General features: G+C 47.2%; 1 protein-coding gene across 3 annotated transcripts in view; it reads left to right on the forward strand.

Moving 5' to 3' along the window:
* Positions 1-14968, forward strand: part of LOC144761612 (potassium/sodium hyperpolarization-activated cyclic nucleotide-gated channel 2-like) — a 2245815-nt gene that overhangs the window by 2055566 nt on the left and 175281 nt on the right. The window contains exon 9 of one of the 3 annotated variants that reach the window (XM_078646916.1): positions 2102-2318. The exons of 1 other annotated variant lie outside the window; for it this stretch is intronic. In XM_078646916.1, coding sequence (XP_078503042.1) covers positions 2102-2318 — 217 coding nt within the window. Of the gene's footprint in view, positions 1-2101; positions 2334-14968 lie in introns of all 3 variants that reach the window. One more of the 3 variants, XM_078646915.1, reaches the window with a different exon arrangement.

A 14968-nucleotide genomic window follows, 5' to 3' on the forward strand; every position in this document is an offset into this window, starting at 1 on the left:
TTAAGCAAAACACACAGGTTTTAGTACAAGTGGGAGCATGTGCTTTCGTATGAGTGAGCATGAAGCAGCCATCTTGGCATTAGTGCACAGAAGCAAGAAATTCCCAACAGAAGCGAAAGACGTCACACCACGTAGATGTGGCAGATGAATGCGCAGAAGAGTTCCTGCGTTTTCGGCAGCCATTTTAGGACACTCGGGTTATTGTTAGTAAAAGCACATTGACAAGCTTCCCCATCGTACTATAAATGTCGTGAAATGCAAATATTAATAAGACAAAACATGTTGATTAATAAGTTATATATTATTTCGAGAGAACTGAGTCCAAGCAAGTTTCTATACGTATGAAACCTTGCTCCATCACACTTAGGTCTATTGCTAACCTCTCGAACTGCTTGGTTGCTGTCGAGCAATGCATGAGTAAACATTTTCAAAAATTGAATTACAATAAAACAGGGCTAATGTGAGTAGGCAAAAAACAACATTGGCATAGCTCACTCTGGCCAACCTCATTAACCCCTTCAGTGCTGATGACAAAGCCAGCTCATCATGGGCGTTACCTGCGCTACGCGGATGACGAGCTGGCTTTGTCATAAACAAGCCATTTTTTTTTTCAGCGCACAGCGGGAAAACGCGGTAGCGCGGTAGGGGTTAAAGACCCCACCTCCCCACCTTCACTTTAATGTGAGTTGACCTCTTTAAGTTTTCTTCTGAAGGAAGCCCTATCTTTGGACCCTCCAGGAATGCAGCTTCCTCTGCCACCTCAAGGATGAAATTCATGATATCTTTCCCTGAGACGCACTCTTCTGAGGTGGTGATACGTTACTTTCTTGCACACCTATAGACTATTGCTTGGGTTATCAAAATTGCAACTCATTCAAAACCAAGCTTTATGAAAGACTGCATTTTTAAGGAAGTTCTTTCACATTTCACATATATGCAGAGCTTTGCAGTGGCTTTCCCTTCATCACAGGGCCTGTTTTAAATAACTATACTTCATGTATAATATGTTGTACGTACTTTAGCACTCTGGATTGAATAAGCACTTCATTCTCCGCATGCCACTGTGGTTTTGGGAACTGGTGTTCTCTAATTTTGCTTCAAGTAAGACAAATACATTGAGATCAAGCAAGTAATCACTTACTTGGCTTCCTAGGTCCCAAAATGTGTAAGGTTCTTCCAACTCAAATGAATCGGTTTAAAACCACTTGACCTTCAGAAAGCTACTTAAAATATTTGTATTTTGCATAACTCCCTCAGCTGTTTTAGCTATTTCCAGCATATAGTAGTCAGTATTTTTAATCTGTCCTTCAGCACCACATTTTGACTGGTGGCGATGGACAGAAAAAAGTAAATCAGACAGTCCTCTCTAATTGAGTGAATGGTGTGATGGCTTTTCTTCAACAGCCTGTACTCCATTAGGCCCCCAGAGGTAGGTTTCCATTGACAAAGCCAATGGAGATTTCATCGTCAGAAAGCTGACTGACCTCCTGACCCTAAATACCCTGTCAGCAGACAGAGTACTGTATCTTGATTGCAAAGGAGAACTCTTTCCTCAAACTTTAAATCGTCCCCTTAGTTTCTGAATCTTAGTGCAGTTGCTACTATTTGGAATGTTAGACTGACAAAATATTAATTCCATCTCATTTATATTGTTAGTAGTGTAAACGTTTTGAATGCCACGCAATAAAGAAGGACTCCTGTGCCTAAGTTTAGAGAGAAAATCTTTGTGCTTGAGTGTTCCCATGTGTAAAATTTGGGCAGGTTGCTTTTCTAGGAAAATTTGCCTAGTGGAAGGATTAAAATTGAAATACGAAAGAATTCTTCTTTCACGAATTATATTTGGGAGGATAAAAGTTCTCCCCCACAGATGGGTGTTTTGTCACACCTAACGAAGTAAGGGGAGTGAAAACATTTGGGAATGAGTGCAATTTTACCATTGTTTAGTGGTTTATGGAGCATTAATCACTATGGTCTTTATATAGATGTGGGATACAAATTGTCTTCTAAGTTAAATGACGAAAAACAAAATGTATTTGTTGATTAGTTGTATTTTATATTTCGCTGCACCATAACATGTATTTCCACTGTCTCTTGATACAAGGAGGTGCTGTTTCACAATTGCCATCATCTAGTGAGGAGCGTTCCTTGGTTTAAAGATACAAATGTTATAAACGCCATTATAGGGGAACTAAAGTTTGAAGTTTTCCAAAAGGATGATATCATTTTTCGCAACGGATCTATTGGAAAAAAGATGTACCTGATTGATGCAGGAGTGATTCTACTCGATGATTCTTCCACACTGATATCAATATCAAAAGGTGACTATTTCGGAGGTAAGTGTGCCATTTCTGACATTTTTATCAGCTAAATTTACAGTACACATAGCAAAGTGTTACCTTTCTTTAGCATCTTCAGACTGACCGAGACATTTTATTTTGTTCTGTTATTATATTGTGGCAGTTCACAGAAAAGGGAGGAGAACTACTAAGTAGATTCATGCTTCTGTGTTTATGTTTTGCCACTTATTGACATTTTTTTAAGTATATGAAACTTCAAAAACTAGTATGCCAGCGCATGTAGATTAATAAATAAATTAAGTTTAAATGAACATTATTTGTTTCCCCCACTCCTTATCACAGTGAGGAGTGTAAGGTGTGATAATCCAAGCAACACTCTTTAAATACTATTCCTACATGGTTGTTCCTGTTCCTCATAGGTCCTACCCCATAGATAGGAAGAAGCTAGCCACATCACTTCCTGTTTTTGTTTTCTGTCGATTCAGATGTTGCTAGGCATTTTCATGCAACATTTAACACTTTGCTTTTTTTCAAGTATTTTGAGAGCGGTATCTTGCTATACCAGTCCCTATTATCGATTTACTATCTATGATGCCACGTACCTGTTTCAGGGACAATGCTTAGCAGTAACGAGAGTTCGTTTGTCCGCACATCCTCTACAATCTGCTAAAGATATTTTATGCTGTTACATACGTCTGGAAAGGTTGTCCTTTCTTGAATCATTGCAGGCATCCGTTTGGCAATAGCCTGAAGCTAACAGCATCGGTTACATGCGGAACAAACAAAGGTTCCCTGCCCCTTCCCTTGCCTTCCCTTTTCCTTTCCTTCCCTTCCCTATCCCTCCGTTACCCCTCCCCTCCCCTCTTAATTGTACTTCCCTTCCCCTTCCCCTCCCCTCCTATTCCCTCCCCCTCCCCTCCCCTCCCCTCCCCTCCCCTTCCCTCCCCTCTTGATTGTACTAAAATTATGTGTATGGCATAGTTACTTGTAGGGGTTTACAACCATACTTCATCCATTTATCTGTGGTTGTGTTATCCACATTTTCCTCATGCCCACTCAAGCATGCATCAAAGGGCAATGTGTCAGCCCACTTCAATTATTGGCTGACTTTGCTATGAGGTACAGCATGCTACCTTTTCACAATGAGCACAAGGAGTTCCCTTGAGTGCCATGGTAAAGTGTGTTTTTGAGACCTAAAAACATTTTCGCATTTAGTCAATGTTTTTTTTAGATTGAGGAATACCAGACAGACTTCCTATGGGACCCTGAAGTGAGAGGGAGATGCCCGTATGCAGCACATGGGGGCCCAAGGTGTTGGCACTGTGGGACGTGGACTAGTGCCCCCCGATTGGCTTCCAGCCACGCTGCGGCCTCGGCAAGGCCTGAAAGAGCAGTGGGGACTACCTCTGCAGTGGGAGGCGTTGGCCACCTGGGGGTGACTGTTCCCTCACATCAGTGGCACTCCTTGGCTGCTGCGGGGTACTGACATGGAGTAAAGGAGCCCATGGACGGAGCCTGGGGATCTGGGGAGCCATCCTGGAAAGACACAGAGCAAGGCACCCTGTCACGGTGCAGCCTCCAGGCGGCTTGGGCGAGCAGCAGGCCTACTGGGCTTGAGATTCTAGACCGCTCATCACTTGCAAACCTGATGACTGTGGCAGGCGGAGGTGGCCACTGCGGGAGCCAAGCGTGACCCTCATGGACAGTGACAGAGAGCTGTATAATGCGGCTGGGAAGCCGGAGATGTCGCTCGTTACTGGAGTGCCTTTTAAACCCATGGACGGTTGACCGGGTGTTAGAAAGTGCCCTCTTTTTGCATGGTTGTCCCCACTTTTTGCTAAAGTGCTGATGTACTTTGACTGAGTGTGCCCTGGGTTCCTGCCAAACAGGTACGCAGGGCCTATGTTCTTTCCCTACACTACATTGAAAACAAAACCCAATTGGCATTCTCTGGCCACAGGTTAGTCCCTTGTAAATGGCACCACAGGTACCAAGGGCACTGTGGCCAGGGAAGACCTCTAAGTGCTGCAGCACTTATTGTGCCACCCTTAGAGGCCCTGTACTGTTACACACACACACACTGCCTTTGCAGACTGCATGTTTTGGTGCAGAGTTTTGGTGCAGAACAAAGTGAAGAGTCAACATGGCACACATCCCTGTGCCATGCCTACAACCCACTCCCTGGCCTAGGTCAGCCACCCCTCTAGTTGGGTGCACTAGACCAGTGGTGAGGTTACAGGTGCATGAGCCCTGTACCCCTACAGTGTCTAAGCAAATTCTAAGACATTGTGACTGCAGTAATGCCATTAAGAGTATATGGTACTGGGAGTTTGTCATTACGAACTCTACAGCACCATAATGGCTTTACTGAAAACAGGGAAGTTTGGTATCAAACTTCTCAGCACATTAAACCCACTCTGATGCCAGTGTGGGATTTAATGAAAAATGCACACAGAGGGCATCTTAGAGACGCCCCCTGAAAAGCAACCTATTACTAGTTTCCAGGCTCAGTGGCTGCTTGCCAGCTGCCACCACCAGACATGTTTATGGACCCCTATGTTGAGAGCCTACTGCTATTTGGGGTCTGAAACAATGCACATCCTGGGACAAGGTGCCAACCCTTCTCCCCCAGGATGGGCAGGGTCCACGAAGGGGAAGCTTCAAAGGCTTGCCGCCTTTGAGAGATTCCCCAGGCCTTGCTGCTTCCAGCAACTGGCCCCCACAGGTTCTGACCCCCTCTTTGGGAAAAAGAATTGGTGGGAAAACCTAGTGAGGGAGGGAAGTGTGCCCACCTTTGCCAACGCAACCGCTCAGGGGGGGAGGTGAGGTGAAGCACAAATTTCAGTCCCAGCCATCTTGTAGATGGGGGGACCCAGTCAACCAGAGTGAGGCATGTGCTCCGCTCCCACGAGAGAGTGGCGTAATAGGGTATATACCCAACCCAAGGAAGGGACCAATTGGTTTCAACCTTTACTTACCTGTAACACCACTAATTCTAGTACTTAGGGACACCCTGAACCTTGCTTCCTCAGACAAGAACTGACCAAGAAGAAGAACAGAAGAGCTGTGCTGAAACTAAGAAGAGGAGGACGACCAGTGACTTGGCCCCAGCCCTACCGGCCTGTCCCCACCTCGAACCTGCTCCAGCAAAATCCCGGTGTGTCCTGCAGCCAGCCGCCTCAAGAACCCAAAGGGCCTGTCTTAGCTCCCAAGCCAAAGACTTTGTCTCCTGTGAGGACCGGATTTGCTCACCCACAGACTCTTGATCCGGCCAAATCTGTGAGTCTGCACCACTCTTCACCCGACGCCTACGGCCTGAGTTTGAGTGGCCCAACACCACAAGGAGGTCTCCCTGGCGATTCTGCCCTGAGATCTGGTAATCTCTGTCTTGCCTCGAATCTCCAAGCGAATCCGGCAGCCTCTTTCTAGAGGATCCTCTGACCACGTCTGGAGCTGGTAAGAAAACCAGACGACTAAAAACACCCCTGCACCGATGTCCCACGGCCTTGGGTTGCCCAAACAATGGTGTCCCAGCATATCCAGGCATCCCAACTGACCTCTCAAACCGTTGGTAACCTCAGAAGATCTTTGTCGTTGAGCCTGCAGTCTTTGTTGTGACTGGAGAGTCCCCATTGAAATCAATAGGGCACCTGATGCCAAACCAGCATCATGCACCCAGCTGCCCCTGTGCCCACTGCGTGTGTAATTTGGGTGCCAGCTCAGATTCCAGGAGCTTTGCTACCACAACCTTGTGGCCTGCTTGTGAGCAGCCACCAACCATAGGACTCCTATCCCCTATTGGATAACATTGGGCCTCAGCACTATGCACCCGGCCACCCTAGTGCTGTGGAGGGTGTTTCAAGAGTACATCCGTGACCCATAGGGAACCCTGGTTCTAACCCCAGAATACCAACTCCCACAAATAACTACTTACTTGTAAACCGATAACTCAATTTTCTACCATAGGATTGCATTGACTGCTTTTCTTGAACATTTTGTGTGGGGTTAGTTTTGTATGACACATTGAAAAACTTCAAATAACAAAAAACTGCTTTACTTACCTTTTATCTAGGGAATGTCCAAGTGTGATATCGAGACATATAACACTGAGTAGAAAAAGTAACCCATAAAGCAATCTGTAAATTAATACAAAGTAATCTAACAGTAATTTTAACTGTAGTCAAAGTGTTTACACAGCTGTAACAAAGTCATTTTCATTCAGCTTGCTTGTATTGTTCAACTTGCCTTGAAAAGTACCATTTACACTTACTTGTACCAGGCTTGCTTGGTTCTAGAAAATAAATATAAATAATATTTTCATACAAATCAAATTTGTCTGAGTTCAGTCTTTGAGTGTGTGACATCATTTGCTGATTGACTGTGTACAACAAATGTTTTACACTACCCTCTGATAAAGCCTTACTGCTTGCCCACACTAGCAGAAATTCAAATAAGGTGCTATCTACCTTTACCTCTGCCTACCTTTGGGGTTCCACTGGACTCTGTTCACACTATACCTCATTTTAGTATAGTATATACAGAGCCAGCTTCCTACAACGGCTGGTAGGACTGCTGTGTGAAAGGAGCTGCGGTATCCTGGACCCAGTGAAGTGCCTCTGTGAGTCTGGGGCATGGACCTGTTGCTCAGGCAGGACTCTGGATTGAAGGCCCCCACCCCCTGTTGGTACACTGGTGAAAGGCAGGTGATCATCCAGCCTGTGGGAGCCACCCTTCCCAGAGACTGGTGGCTGATTGGGGTGGTCGAGGCATGTCTGGACTGCTTAGGGACTCCCCTCATCCATTGCACTGGCCTTGGAGGCTAATCAATCGACTGGCACCCAGAGTCCATTGGCTACATAGAGACGTGGACTCGGGGGACCCTCGATGCCCTCGGAAGGCAGTGCACACTGAATGTGCTGCTATCTAACAGAGCGAGGCAGAAGGGCTGACCCCATTGTGGAGGTTAGCCGGTACGCACTGCTGATGCATGAGGCCGGAGCAGCGGTAAAGTGTCTTAATCCTGACTGACTGACCCTGTCAGATTGACCTCAGCAGCCACACTGAGGACACTGGGAGGTGCCCCTTGCTGTTACCAACTGCCCCTATTTTAGCAGAGTTATCAAGGAGTGGACTGCTGCTTGCTGGGAACCTGGCCCTTCCTCCCCCCTGGGGGCAACATGATGGGGCAAGACAGACCACACAACAGTGCGCAATAGACCATAATAGACCGGTTTATGGCACCTGGTACAGGTGCAGAGGAGCCCCTGATAATAGAGGGGGAATTTTGCAGGAGCCACAGGCCCCCACTGGTGCACAGATACTGGCCGCCGTTGAGCTGTTGATTGAGAATGTTCAGACCAAGATTAACACAGTCTCCCATGAAGTCAACCTGGTCTGAGTTGACCTCTGCAAAGTGGAGAAATGCTCTCTGGCTACGAAACAGAATGTCATTAAGCTACAGAACAACTTTTCCACCGTCAGTGCCACAGTGGGGGATCTCTTGAAACTAGACCTCGAGTTTATGCCGTAAAGGGGCACTTGCGGCTTTGCAATCTTCAGTTCGTGGAGGGTCTGGGGCTGGAACTCGTCTTGAAATGCTGGGTTAAGGCTATGATCACTGCCACAAAGTTATCAGCTCTATTTGTAGTTGAGAGAGTGCAAAGAGCACTAGAGCCATGTCCACTGGTGAGGGCCTGCAAAGATTCTCAACTAAAGAGATAGTGATGCCATTCTCCAGGTGGCCAGGCAATCCGAGGATCCTAAGTTCCAAATTATACATGGAGAGTCCAACAATTGTGGAAAACATTTGGGGATGGACGTTAAACAGATATTGGCGGTGATGGGACTCAGATACATGCTGCTTTACCCTGCCAAGATGAAGATCCTCCGTGATGGCCGGGTGCATTCTTCCCCACCCCAGAAGCTGTGTTGGACTGGTTCGAGATACATGGAGACCGTCATATTCCGGCACCGAAGTCCAGAGGATCTCAAAACTAGACTCAGACAATACACCAGTCTGGACCAGTGACAAGATGTAAGAACCATGGGAGTACAACCTCTGAATATGCTGCACGTATTATGGTGTGTCAGGATGGCACATTGGACATGGAGATCTGATGTGTGGAGTGAGCTGAGGCGAGGGTGTTGATGGTGGTCATGATGGTCATGATGTCCACTACCTCTGGAAAAAGGAGCTTGGAGATCGTAGAAGACTCCTCAGACTTGAGGGGAACATTATATGGTTGCTCAAGAAGGGGTAACCTTTATTCCCGTATATGGGTGGAGGGCCACAGAACTGTTATTCTGGCTGCATTGAGGGGCCCATCTGCCTGGCTGAGGCATGTGTATCAGGTATTTGCCTGACTCTCCTCTCTGCAGGGGTGCTCAAGGACTTTTCATGATGTCTTCATAGGCTTCCTTTTCATCACCCTGCTTGGCAGTGCAGCAAGAGCTGAGTAGATGGGGATTAGCCTATGAGTTGTGGCTTTTGAGTACAGTGTGTTGAGTGAGTGAGTTCATGATAAGCACTATTTCACTTCCCTTATTTCCTCCTTTTTCTTCCTTCCCCTTTTTCCTTCTTCCGCTGTTAGTGTTGTGAATGTGTTTTATGATGGATTGAATAGTGTGTGGAGTGTGTATTTGGATGCAGAACTGGGGCGGGCAGAACTCAGAGTTGGCTACGGTTGTGGCTAGCACAGGTTGACTCTGCCCCTGTGATACTACACAGAGTATTAGATCTTAAAGTTTTTCTGTTAGGTATTTGTCTGCTCAGGCACTCCTGCTGCAGGAGCATAGGCATTTTGGGAGGCATCCTAGTAGGGATCCTTGGGGAGACATTAGTTGTTTATTTGATGCGTTTATGCAGGGACATTTTTATCAAGTTAATGAGTGCAGCAGCAACATCTAGGTTGCCACTGTGGTGATGGAGCTGAGGTCACATAGTCGGGAGCTAAGCCCGGAGACACAGGACAAGGTGTAGAGACAACTGGGTCGGATAGGACTTACTCACAGTTGCCATGCCTGATTGCACTATATTAATAACATGGAATGTGCGAGTCCTTATCTCCTATGTCAAACGTTACAGGGTTCAGACATTTCTCCATAGGCAGGGAATACATATTGTAATGCTACAAGAGATGCCCTTGACAGAGGGTGAGATACAGAAGTTGCATAAGAAACTGAAGTGGCAATTATATTCTATCATGTAGTCCAACAATGCATGGGGTGTGTTGATATGGATTGCTCCTCAGCTCTCGTTTCAGGCCTGAATGTTTGAGGTGGTGATGGAGGGGAAATGTCTGCTTCTATAAGGATCCCTAAATGGCTTGGAGGTGTGTCTCCTAAATGCATACCTGCCAACTCACACTGTGCCACTGCATGACACACGATATATGCTCCCATCACATGGTCACCTGGTGAGGAACACAGTGGCAGTGAAAACAAGCTGAAAACCACTGTAAATAGTGTTTTTCCAGCTAGCTTTCCGAGGCTTTAAAGTGCTGACGCCCATTAAGGGGTGTGAAAACACCCCAGGATATCGTCACCCGTCTCAGCAGGCTTTTTGGGGGGAGGGGAGGGCTTTGGGACAGGCGGGGTTCAAAAGTGCCTCCTAGATACCTCTCAGCACAAGGCCCCGCCCCATAAGGCTCCAACCTCCTCCTCACACAGTGAGATTTTTTTCAAGTTGGCCGGTATGTAAATATTTACACCCCCAACAGAGATAACGGTGGGTTTTTACCCAGTTAGAACAGGAACGTATCAAATATCTGGTGGTCCCAGTTGTGTGGGCAGGGGACGTTAATTCCATGCTGGATAGACAAGTGGCCAAACTCTCCCCCCTAGATTACACACACAACCCAACATGACCTCGACATTGCAGGAGATCATGGCACAGGTGAGCTTCAAAGACATCTATCGTGAGACACATCCCACTGAAAGGGAATTTACCTGTTATTCCCCAACCCATTATGCTTATATTCGTCTTGACAGATTCCTGGTCACTGGAGACTTGGCGGCTGACAATGTGCATGATGTGCACCTATTGGGGAGGTTCCTCTGAGACCATGCACCATTGTTTTTGGAGTGTGGGATGGGGGGACCGACCGAGAGTGCCCCTGTGGCACCTCAGCCAGGAAGCAGTGGGGTATGCCCATATCGAGTAGCAATTGTGGGAGGTATCAGTGGGTTACTTCACCATAAATTGGAACTTGATGTCCCAGAGGGGGATAGAATGGAATGTTCTGGAAGTAGTGGTGCAGGGTGAATGCCTTTCCAAAGTCAGTGGCACCAGGCAACGACTGGAGGTAGAACTGGCAGAGGGGGAGTAGGAGCAAGCCAGAGTCCAACTTGATGGTCACACAGGTGGGGCGGGGAGGACCGCGTTTTTGATGGCACAGAGGAGGGTTGGGGAGTTATGGCATTTACTGGGTTGTAATGTCAGAAGGGTGTTCACACAACACCTCCACAGGGATGGTGACAAGACAAGGCAACTCCTGGTATGGCTACTGAAGAGGGAGTACCCTCCTCCACTGATCTTATCACTTCATTATAAGGACTAGTCTATGGTGGGAACCCAGGGGGGTGTGAATTCCTTCCTGTGATGGCATCTGCAAGTGGGGTATGACGAGCCGCTGCATGAGCATTTGGCGGCTGCTCAGGAGTACCTGGAACGAATTGTGCTTTCCTGTCTAACAGTAGACAAGAGTAGGGATTTGGAGGAGGAATTCCAAGTGGAGGAGGTAAAGGAGGCTCTACGAGATATGGCGCATTGTCGTGCCCTGGGTCTGGACAGACTACCAGTGAAGTACTTTCAGATGTATGCCGACCTGTTGGCTCCTCACATACTGAAAACCTACTAAAGGGTGCTGCAATGGGGAATCCTCCCACAGTCGATGAGGGAAGCACAGATCACCATGCTCCCAAAGCACAATAAAGATCTGCAGGACCCGAGCTCCTACAGGCCACTGTCAAAGTTAGGAGTGGACACTAAGACACTGGCCAAAAAACTCGCTACCAAACTGCTTAGAGTGGCAACGAACCTTGTACACAAAGACCAGTGCGACTTCATGCCGGGCCATGGGACCCACATGAATTTCAGGCAGTTATCACATATGCTGCATTATAAGGGGAATACTGCTCTGTAGGCAGCGCTTGTTGCAATGGATGTTGAGATGGCATTCGACACACTGAGTTGGGAATATCTCTTGGAGATGTTGCGCCGGATGGGAGTGATGCATTTATTCCTACCCTTGATGTGACTGCTGTGCGCTCGCCCAGTACACAAGCTTGCAGCAGGTCAGTAGTAACCCTCGGCGTAGTTCACAGAGTTTTGCTACATGGAACTCTGTATAGTTACAAAAAAACTCCACGAAGTTCCACGAGTAGCGGAGTGCAGTGCGAACTGAAGTTTGTTCTGGAATTCCTACCGCTCAGGTAGAAATTCTACTGTAGCGGCAGCTCGCGAACTTACCATTTGCGATCGCAAACTTACTGTTTGCGATCACGAGCGGGGACAAAACCCTGCTGCACATCGCAAAGCAGAGTTTTCTGCACTCTGTGTGCTCAGCGGAGTGCGGAGTGCAGAAAACTCGGTAAACTCTGTGAACCGAGAGAAGTTGGCCACCCAGGCCTAGTCAGTAGTCTCTGACTACCTGCAGATTCAGAGGGGCACAAGACTGGATTGTCCACTGTTGTCACTCCTATTTGCTCTGGATATGAAGCCCTTGGCGATCTGCTTGTGGAGGGATATGGATGTCTGGGTCATTTGGGTGGGAGGGGACATCCACACTGTCTTGCTTTATGTGAACGACTCAATGATACATGTCATGGACCCAGAACGCTCAGTAATATGCCTATTGGAGACTATAGATTAATTTGGTGATGCGTCGGGTTATGCGTCAACAAGCACAAAACAATGACCTTTCCATTGAAGAGCCTGGAGGGCTGGACCCCATTAGAACTCTCCAAGTTGGGGCTCCAATGGAAACGGACTCACTGCCGTTTCCTAGGGATCCAGATTGCACATTCTCCGGGACAGCGTTATCATCTGAACATGGGCAGAGTAGTTGAAAAATCTAAGGGCCTCAGTGCACTTCTAGAATTGACTGCCCCTGTTGGTGATGGGTAGAGTAGTGCTGAGCAAAATGGTACTGCTCCCCAGATGCCTCTATCTCATGCAAAATCTACTCTGTAGTATCCAGAGAGCCACATTCACTGACCAGAATCATGTCCTACTGTTCCTGGTTTGGGCAGGCAAGCAAAGCAGAGTCAAGATGGAGGTGCTGAAACTGGATCCGAAAGATGGAGGGTTGGGCCTTCCAGGCTTGCAACTGTATTACATTGCCAGCTTGCTGAAATACACAGTGCAGTTGTGTGCCCATGGGATTAATGGGGAGACTAAATTGCTGGTGGGCTAGACGGATGTCACAGATCTCCCACAGTACTTAATGCGGGGTGCGTGTATACTGTGCAACACCCCTTCTTTGTACGACAGGTAGCAGAGTCCTGTGAATAAGCAGTGACTCGGGTGTAACCCTGGGTGGTAAAATTCCGCTCCGCTCACGGAGTTTGCCGATTTTTGGTAGCTCTGCGTAGAATGCGGAGTTACTGAAAACTCCGCGTACTGCGACAGAGTGGAGTTTTTCCCTTGATTGAGCTTTCAAATTGCGTTTTCTCTCATGCAGCAGCGACTTACCGGGAACCCTCCTTTTGCCACGTGCACCACGAGATTTTAGTAGCTGGCCGCTTGATACCGCTAGATTGTGCGATCGCAAACACGTCATTCGGACGTGTCATCGGACATCCGGCGGAAGTTCGGTGAAGCTCGTGATGTTGAACACACACAATTTGGAGAAGAATACCTCTCGAGCAGCATAAAACCTTCTCGAAAATGATTATTTGGATAAAAAAACTCCTCAGATTGACATTTGTATTGTATTGTATTGATGGCCTACTTGTATAGCGCAAAAAAAAACCTGTCACCCAAAGGGTATCCTGGCGCTTGACTTGATCAGCCCTACACAAACTTATGCTACTTTAAAGACTTTACAGCGACCTGGGAAAAAGGTGAGTTTTTAGTCCTTTTTTAAAGGAGGAGAGGTCCTCCTTACTTCTCAGTGAAAAAGGTAGACCATTCCACAATTTAGCTGCGGTAAACCTGAAGGAGCGACCACCCATCCGCTTTCTCATGATTTTAGGAATAACCACCAAACAGGCGGAGGAAGAGCGGAGGGGTCTGGCGGGAGAGTACCAAGAGAACATCGTCTGCAGCAAAGAAGGCCCCTGGCTATGAAGAGCCCTAAAGACAAGGCATAATGCCTTGAACTCAATGCGCCGGGCAATTGGCAGCCAGTGAAGTTCCATTAGCGCCGAGGAAGATGAATCAAGGTGCCGTCTGGAGAGGGCCAACTTTGCAGCCATATTCTGTACCCGCTGCAGTTTACCCATAAGGGTGGCTGGCACGCCCAGAAGTAGCGCGTTGCAGTAATCAAGCCTGCTTTAGATGACACTACGCACTACCTCTGGACGGGCAGGCTCCGGGAGAAATGAAAGGATCTTCCCTAAGGTTCGGAGCAGCAACATGCACGTTGCCACGGTTTTGTTAACAAACGCGTCCAGCTGCAGATTGGGTTCGAATAGCACCCCCAGGTTCCTGGTGGACACTGCCACTGTCCCCGTGCTCTGGAAAGAAGAAGGCCATTTGGCTGTACTTTTTTATGCAAGGAGTCCTTTTTCTTTTTTCACTTTTTTTTGGGGAGAGGAAGGAAGTGCACCAGAGTCTCCAACTTCCTGTTCCTGTCCAGCAGGCTCCTCCCAGTGCTTTGTCCATGTCCTGTTCACTTTTCATTTGGATTTGGAGCTGGAAGGATAGCCCTTTGTGTCTGTTGCATCATATATCATTGAATTTGAGGACTTTTGGATTTGAGATTTTACAAGTAAGTTTGTGTTATTTGTTTTATTGGGGCATTGCAGGTGCTGCAACTTCAATTTTTTTTTCTTTTCATCATTGTCATTTTTTATTGTGGGTAGCCAGTAGGCCCAAAGTAAGTCAACGGGTGCATGAAACAACTGTTTCTGTGGTGTCTGTTGAATTTAAACATCATTTAGGGCATGGATGGCATTGGATTGAATTGCAAAATGTGTATTTTTTAGGGTATTTCACTTTTTGGGTGTGTGTTAAATACATTCCTTTGTTGTGTGTGAGTGGGTGGTGTGGTTGGTATGTAACTTGCACACCTTGTTTAGCCCTGTGGATTTTTGTTTTTGCATTAAAGCTGTGTTGTTTAGCATGCCTCCTTTGTCTGGCCATATAGGCCTGCTTGAGTTTATTGATTTCCAGGCCTCCTGCTTGTTGTGACTATGAGTAACCATGTGGCTGATGGCCATTTTGTGGTGGTAGTGTAGTAGTGTCCTGCTATTGCAATATAGGCCTGCATGTCTTTCGTTTGTTCCTTTTGGCCTAGCCTTCTTGTTGTTGTGGGCCTGGACATGTGGCTGGTGGCCATTTTGAAGCCAGGCAGTGTGGTTTTTGCCATAGGCCTGCATTGTCTGTCTATCCTTCTTGTTGTTGTGTGCCTGGCCATGTGGCTGGCAGCAATTTTAAAGCCAGGCAGTGTGCTTTTGCCATAGGCCTGCATTGTCTGTCTTCCCTTTCTTGTTGCTGTGGGTGGCCT

Source organism: Lissotriton helveticus, chromosome 6 (assembly GCF_964261635.1).
Source record: "Lissotriton helveticus chromosome 6, aLisHel1.1, whole genome shotgun sequence".
In the NCBI taxonomy this organism is placed as follows: Eukaryota; Metazoa; Chordata; class Amphibia; order Caudata; family Salamandridae; genus Lissotriton; species Lissotriton helveticus.